General features: G+C 62.2%; 2 protein-coding genes across 3 annotated transcripts in view; one reads left to right on the top strand and one right to left on the bottom strand.

The window, feature by feature from the left end:
* The window catches only part of BCAT2 (branched chain amino acid transaminase 2), a 13,893-nt gene that overhangs the window by 5,941 nt on the left and 452 nt on the right, over nt 1-7,500 (bottom strand). Inside the window, exons 1-3 of one of the 2 annotated variants that reach the window (XM_027860515.1) lie at nt 3,454-3,613; nt 2,332-2,406; nt 1,706-1,909 (exon numbers count right to left, since the gene is read on the bottom strand). In XM_027860515.1, the coding sequence (XP_027716316.1) occupies nt 1,706-1,909; nt 2,332-2,406; nt 3,454-3,528 (354 nt within the window). In that variant the 5' untranslated portion in view covers nt 3,529-3,613. Of the gene's footprint in view, nt 1-1,705; nt 1,910-2,331; nt 2,407-3,453; nt 3,614-7,500 lie in introns of those variants that run through there. The other variant, XM_027860514.1, reaches the window with a different exon arrangement.
* LOC114041863 (E3 ubiquitin-protein ligase TRIM7-like) lies at nt 3,749-6,435 on the top strand. Its single transcript, XM_027860511.1, is given in 3 exon segments — nt 3,749-5,003; nt 5,005-5,082; nt 5,085-6,435. Coding segments are annotated over 3 exon segments (1,962 nt in total). The 5' UTR covers nt 3,749-3,827; the 3' UTR covers nt 5,793-6,435.

Genomic DNA, 7,500 nt, shown 5'->3' with positions numbered 1-7,500 from the left:
AGTGGCTCACCTCAAAGGCACGTTACCATCACTGCACCTCTCGGACCCTTTCTTTTCATCCATGTGGCTTTAAAAGCCCTTTGAGTCAGAGAGTCAGAGAGAGAGAGAGAGAGAAAGAGACAGAGGGACAGAGGGAAGGGCCCCAGGCCCCTTCCACCACCTGGCCGGGCGTGCTCTACTACCCAAGTCTTTCAGGGGCTCCCTGGAATACCTACACTGTACGCCTCTCTGGACCCAACCCCCTTTCCTGAGCTAACTGCCCCTGCAGAATCCAAGGCCTGGGGGCCCCACCCAGCTTTGCTCTGAATTTCTCGCCATCCATCCCAGCAAGCTCTAAGGTGCCTATCTGACCTTTCCTGGCTCTCCTCTGCTTCTCCATCAGTCTTCCAAGATGAGCTGGTCAGTCACTTCCACGTGATGGCCCTTGCTCTGCCCGCGGCAGAGGGCTCCTCCCAGCAAGGTGGGTCAGGCCTTTCCCAGCTGTCTTGCCTTTGGCGCATGCCCCCTGTGACTAGGCTATCATGCTTCCAGTGCCAGGCCGGGGATGCTTCTGGGACTCCTCAGCCACATCCTTCTTCTGCAGCTGACTGCAAACACTTCCATTCTCCCCACCCACCCGACCCCTGCTCGGCTGCCCCTATGGGTCCTTCCAGACACGTGGCCTTGGATTCTGGTGCAGTGTTCGCAAGCCCTGGGGGGCAGGGAGAAGTTCTCTCCCCCGTGCTGGGCAGTGGACTTCTGCGTCATTATTCCCAGCTGTGTCCCGGGCAGGGAGGCACCCTCCCCACCAGGGCTGCTTTCCTTTCAGAGCGGCGTGAGCTCAGGGATCCTCTTCTTCCACAGGGCCTCCGTGGCTTTCCTAACAAAGCTGCCCTTCCATTGTCCTCAGAAAACTCGGAGAGTCATGAGGTTTTCCTCAAGCCCCCTCGCCCTTCTGCTAGGAGGGAGGCGGGCCTGCACTTTGACCTCAGACAGCAGTCGCTGGGCCGGGGCAGGGACAGGAGTGCAGCTGACCCTTGCCTCCACCTTGCTGGAGATGAGAGCCCCAGTCCTATAAGCCTTGGGGGGGGCGGGGTGCAGCCAACCCTGCTGGCGTCTGATCCGACAAACGACCACCCTGCCTCCCGGGCCCGTCCAGGACACCGGAGAGGGACAGCTTGTTGCCTGATTACAGGGGGCTTCCTGCCTTCTGCCGGGGCAGGGCCTCCTGCCAAAGCTGAGGAGGAGCAGAATCCAGCTCCCCACCCCCAGCCCAAGGAACTTTAAAACCGACTCTCTGGTCTTGTGGCTTCATGTCACCTTGTGCTCAGAAGAGCTGTCACCACAGGGTGGTGGTAGACAGCCACTGCATTGAGAGACAGAGCGAAGCCAACAGTGGGGAGACAGAGACAGAGAGACACGGACACAGAGACAGAGAAAGACACACAGGAAAAAGACAGAGAGAGAGCGATGGAGGGGGAGAGAGGGACAGAGAAAGACGGGGCCACAGAGAGATACACACAGAGACAGAGACAGAAAGAGCCACACCTAGAGACAGCCAGAAACAGAGAGGGATGGACGGAGACACTGAGACAGACACACACAGAGAATGTGCAGATAGAGATGGAGGGAGGGATAGAGAGAGAAAGACAGACAAGGGCAGAGTAAGAGAAAAGCGCCAGCAGAGGCCGCTGGCTGACGGGCCGGGGCAGGCCCCGGGCCTTACTTCGATGCCGTAGTGAAGGGCTGAGCAGGCTGGGTGTAGCGTGAGGCTCCCAAAGGGCCGGATGCAGGGCGCACCCCAGCCCTCCTCGCTACTCCACTCCACAGTCAACATGTGGTCTGTGAACTGTTTCCCAAAGATCAGGGATTCCCCGCTGCCTGGCTTCCTCCGCTGGGTCTGGCATAGCTCCACCTGCAATTGTGAGGCCTGGGGCCCCGGGACCCAGCTGTAAGCCCTTGGCTTGGACCTCCATCCCAGTTCCCTCTCACAGACCTCTGGGCTGAGCATCCATGGCCAAGAGGCAACAGCTAGGCCCTCCTGGCTGTGGAGGCCTCTGGGAATTGTAGAATTAAAGGGATCAGACGCAGGACTCAGGGTCCATCCTCCTAGAACCCTCGGAGGCTCAGGCGTCTGGACCACCAGCTCTGGTACCCCGGCTTTCTTACCTCCAGCAAATCCCCACCCTCTCCAAGGTCTCCAATCTCCTGACTTCCAGCACCACCCCCCTCAGTCCCAGTTTTCCTGACCTCCAGCCCTGACTCCTTGTGGATCCCACATTCTTTGGAGCTGAGTGCCACCCACCCACCCCGGGGAGCTCAGTGCTCAGCTTCTCCCCTGGGGCTCCTCACCTTGAAGATGCTGGCTGAGCATCTCTGGGAGGTCCAGAGCAGGCGAGGCAGCCGATGCAGTTTTCTAGCCAAGACCTAATAAAACAATGACAACAGCTTACGTTGTGGGAAACAGAACTGCCGGGGAAGGAAGGGCGATAGCCCGTATTGTCCTGTTTGACAGACAGGGAAACTGAGGCTCTGCCAGGGGAGGGGCCCTGCCTCAAACAGTTCAAGTTTCTGAAGTGGGATTCAACGCCCAGGCCTTCCTGTCTCAACTGCTTAGTTCAGGGAAACACCAACTTCCCCTACAAATGGCCTCCCCATGAAAAAAGGCACAGAGGTCAAGGGGTTCCCTCCTGTGCCTACGAGGGGTGAGTGCTAAGGGCCCAGACACCCCCCAGCCTAACCCTCTCATCTTAGAGAAGGAAAGTGGGGCCTGAAGAGGGTCTGGCCCTCGTTCTACAGCCTGTGGGGCCTCCTGCTGGCACCCGCACAGGCGAGCCATGCCCTCCCCTCGGATCAGAGGTCAGTCTCAGACTCCTCCTCAGGGACTTTGCCCCCAACCCTTGTGATGAGCTCAGAATGCTGGAGGCCCCAGGGAGATGGCAGAGCAGATGATCGAGCATGGTAAGTGCTAGCCTACTGGGGGGCTATGAGAGGACCTAGGGATGACGCATTTGGGGGGGTGTCGGGGTGGAGCCCCCACTCCTTCTGGGATCCTGGAGGTACCTTTATAACCCTTTTGGGACCCTACGGCCTCCCCTCCACCACCAGCTGACCACACCTAGCACCCATTCCCATAGGTTCCCCGGTATATTGGGGCTCCCAGATCCCACTCCCCAACCCCTCAGAAAGCCACACACCCAGACCTATGCCCTATGCCCTTGACTAAGAAACCATTCCCCAAGACCCAGCACCTGGCTAACTAGGAACTCAGGTTTCTGGGTCCCAAGCCTTCACAGCCTCAGGCCCAGGGATCTCCGGTATCCGGGCCCCTGGCACTAATCCCTTTGGGGACCGGGCCCCATACCCAAGACTGGCCCACAGAAGGGGCAGAGGGAGGCAAGAAGGTGGGGTTTGGTCTGGCAAGGCTCCAGGGATCAGGCCCAGGCAGCTGTCAGACGCCTACCCCGACAGAACCTTCCAAGAGCCAACCTGGAGCCTGTTCTGGGAGGAGGCAGAGAATGCCACTGTGGAAGCAACAGCTCCCCCCATCAGCCCCCAGGGCCAGCCAGCAGTTAGCTGCCCCGGGGGCTGGACTGTAGGGAGTCCTTGGCTGGCTTCCCTAGGGGAGGCAAGATGAAGGTCAGTTCTGTCCTTCCAGCCCTGGCTTCCTTCTGAGGCTCCAGGGGTCCAGCAAAGTTCCCTAGAAACCCCTCCCCACCAGGGGTGACCTCACAATGGCCACCTGACGGCTGGCTGGCAGGGAGAGGGAGAAGGGGACAGAGCAAGAGAGGGCAGGGGCCCTAGGTGGGGGGGTGGAGGGGGCAGGAGCCCCAAGTGCCGCCCCAGCCATGGCCACCTCGGACCCTGTGCGCCTGCTGCAGGAGGAAGTGACGTGTGCCATCTGTTTGGACTACCTGCACGAGCCGGTCACCATTGACTGCGGCCACAATTTCTGCCGCGCCTGCATCACCCGCTGCTGGGACGAGATGGGCCGGCGCTTCCCCTGCCCCCAGTGCCGGGCCCGCTCGCCCAAACGCAAGCTGCGGCCCAACTGCCAGCTGGCCAACGTGGCCACGGCCGCCAAGCGGCTGCGGCCCAACGCGGGTGAAGACCGGGTGCCGGGCCCAGGCACCAGCGTGGGCAAAGGCTGGGGGGCCAGGGAGCCCGAGGCGCAGCTGGCCACGTCTCTGGCTGAGGAAGAAGCCAAAGGGAGCCGGAACGAGCAGACACCAAAGGCCCCAGAGGACAAGTCCCGGGAGGCCCAGGATGGCGAGACCCAGACAGGGAGACTTCCCGATGCGGCCAGAGACGTGGAGGGCGGGGAGCCGGGGAAGGGTACAAAGAACGAGGCCGAGGGGCCGGTGGAAGCTCCGGATGGTGGGCCCCAGCGGAACACTTCACCCAGTGAGGAGGGCCGGGACAGTAGGACAGAGAGGCGGCTCAAAGACCACAGAGAGGGCCCGGCCCATGGGATGAGGCAGCCCCCTGAGGCAGCCGCCCCGGAGGAGGCCCCAGGGCGTGAGATGGAGAAGAAGGCTGAGGGCGCTCCTAGCGTCAAGGCAGGGAAGGGCCCCCGAGAACAGGAAGACGTGGGCCAGGTCGCAGGGGCGGGGAACAGTCTGGCAGCAGGCCCAGGGGACAGAGGCCAGTGGGCTGAGCCAAGGCCAGGGATGAGCCTGCCCCAGAGCCCCTGCCCCCAGCACCCAGGAGAGGACCTCTGGCTCTTCTGTCGTCGGGATGGGGCCACTCTGTGCCCTGCCTGCCACCACGAGAGAGCCCACCGGGGCCACGACCTGGTGGTGCTGGACGAGGAAGGCCAAGCTACCCGGGCCCGCCTCAGAGGGGTTCTGGGCAGTCTGCGTGCCCAGAGGAAGGCCCTGGAGGACGCAGGCACCCGGCAGGAGCTCCAAGGGGCCCACTTAGACGAAGAGGCTGCCATCCGGCGCCAGCGTCTAGGGGATGAGTTTGAGGGTCTGCGTCACTTCCTGAGCAAGGCTGAGCAGGACCTGCTGAGCTCACTGGCAGCTGCTGAGCACCAGGCCCAGGCCGCCCGCCGAGCCCGAGGAGCCCGACTCTCGGCCAATGCCCAGCAACTGGACCGCCTGCTCCTGGAGGCCTCGGCCTGGCTCCACCTGCCCAGCGCCCGCCTGCTAGGTGACAGCGGCGTCCAAGAGGGACTTCGAAAGCTGGAGGCGGAGGCTGGCAAGACCCTGGGGACCAGGGTGATCCCTGGGGAGGGGCTGGGAAGGGCAGGCCGGGCTCAGGCCGTGCTAAAGGAGGCGGCCAGGGCCTTCCGGGAGCGGCTGTCAGGGGAACTGGACCGAGATGAGCCCCCGGTGCGCTTTGACGCCAACTCAGCTGCCCCAGGCTTAGAAGTATCAGAAAGTGGGAGGATAGTGAGGCTGGTGCCCCGGGCCAGCGCCCAGCAGGCTGACCTCTGCCCCTGCGTCCTGGGCGACAAAACCTGGCGCGATGGCTCTCACTACTGGGAAGTGGACGTAAGCGGGTCAGGGGGCTGGGCCGTGGGCGTGGCCTGTGAGGGCAACCCCAGGCCCCAGCCCAACAAGGGGCTCTGGGCCCTGCAGCTTAGTCGAGGCCAGCTGTGGACCCCTGAAGTGACCCTGGCTATCCGGCAACAGCCCCAGCGTCTGGCCGTGTACCTGGAGGTGGAGGCTGGTCTGCTGGCCTTCTCCGATGCCCAGAGTGGCGCTCCCGTGCACAGCTACCAGGGGGCCGAATGGGGCCCTGTAGCCACTCTCAGACCCTGCTTCTGGCTCTGGGACCTCGGAGGGAGTCTCCGTCTGAGCCCCTGAGCCCAACACGCTGGGACACACGGTCCCAGATAAAGGAATGGAGACCGCCCGCCTGGCCCTGTCTTTATTGGAGTGAGACAATGGCACAGACACAGGGCCCATCATCCACAGAGGCAAAGGAAGGGTTACTGGCCTCTTCAAGTAGCATTTATTAAGCACTTCCTGTGTGCCTGCCAGGTTCTAATGCCCTAGGTTCCAAACCCAGGGCTCCCACTAAGTCCCTGTGGTCTGGGAGAAATCTGTGCCCCTTGGGCCTCAGGTTCCTTCTCTTTTTGAAAGGAGATGGGCCTAGAAGGGCCTCTAGGGTCCCTTCTGGGTCTAAATCTTCCTGTCAAAGAAAGAAGACATAGAGAAACAGACAGCAGGAAAGTGGGGAGAGAGACAGTGAGTCATAGTGAAACAGGGTGGAAGGAAAGGAGATCCATGGGGAGGAGGGACACACTGACCAAGACCTGGAGAGGAGGCGATTTGGGGAGAGAAATCAGGGGGCTGGGTATCGCATCCAGGCAGAGGGAAGACACTGGCAGAGAAGGTATCCTCTAGAAACTCAGCAGCTGAGAAAGAGGATGCAGATTTGGAGGTGGAAGTATCCCAGAATCGGGGGGATCCTTAGTGGGGCATGGACAAAGTGTGGGAGAGGATGAAGGGGAACTGCAGGGGAACTGGGGCGGGGGGCGTGGAAGAGTTGGCAGGAGGGAGGAGGAAAATGGAGGGAATTGGTGGGGGGAACAAGACTAGAGGAGGAAAAGGGCAAGATGAGCATCCACTCATGCACAGAGGATGGAGAAGGGCCAAGGAAGGGCAAGGAGTGCTGGCTGCCCAGGTTCAGACTGTTCTAGCGCTCTGGCTAGGCCTGGGAAGGAGGGCTCCTCCTGTCACCAGGACATACCGTCTGTATCTGTCCTCAGGCAATGCCAAACTGAGTGGGAATCAGTCCAAGGGTGGGGAGGGGCAGAGGACCTACAAATAGCTGGGGCAGCTTGGGAGGGGCCCAGGGTTGGAGCGTGGGGCACACCCTGAGGAGGCTGGAGACCTGGGACCATGGGGGGCTGGAGGGACTCCAGGAAGGGAGAAGGCTGGGGGAACATTAGGGCTGAGAGGAGGACCATGGACTCGATGCACCTGTTCATGCCCTGGGCAGAAGCTAAGGAGGCAAAAGGTAGGCCTAATTCCTGCCCCAGGTGGGACCATTCCTGAACCGCTGAACTGCTAGACAGAGGAACTCAACCAGGAAGGACCGCTTAGAACAGCCTGGACTAGCCTGGGGGCTGGAGGAGCTCCGCTTTGAGGGCACACCTTTGCACACAAGGCTGAGAGACTTTAGGAAGGAGGAGCCCAGTGGGGCTGGGAGGGGGACAGGAGGCCCGATGTCCTGGTCCTGGCACGATGGGGAGGGCGGGGATGGCTAAAATAAAGCCCCTCTGGCCGGGCTGATAGGCGCGGAGCCTCGGAAGGAGGATGGAGAAGGGGCGGCGGGCGAGGATGCCTTGCACGGGGCGCAGGGGGCGCAGAGGGCGCTGGAGCCGGGAGCCCGGGGTCCAGGGGTGTGAGCAGTGAAAGGGCTTCAGGGGCTGGAAAGGGGATTAGGCAGAGCCGTCCCAGGGCGGGACTCACGCTGGACCGCGCTGCTGGCTGGAGGCGTCTGCGCCCCGGACGGCCCGCTGCTCGCCGCCCTGGGCACCCCCCCCGCCCCGCCCCGGCCGGGATC

Source organism: Vombatus ursinus, unplaced genomic scaffold (genome assembly GCF_900497805.2).
Source record: "Vombatus ursinus unplaced genomic scaffold, bare-nosed wombat genome assembly UNPS02014198.1, whole genome shotgun sequence".
Taxonomy (NCBI): domain Eukaryota; kingdom Metazoa; phylum Chordata; class Mammalia; order Diprotodontia; family Vombatidae; genus Vombatus; species Vombatus ursinus.
This window is presented reverse-complemented; position numbering and strand designations above follow the sequence as displayed.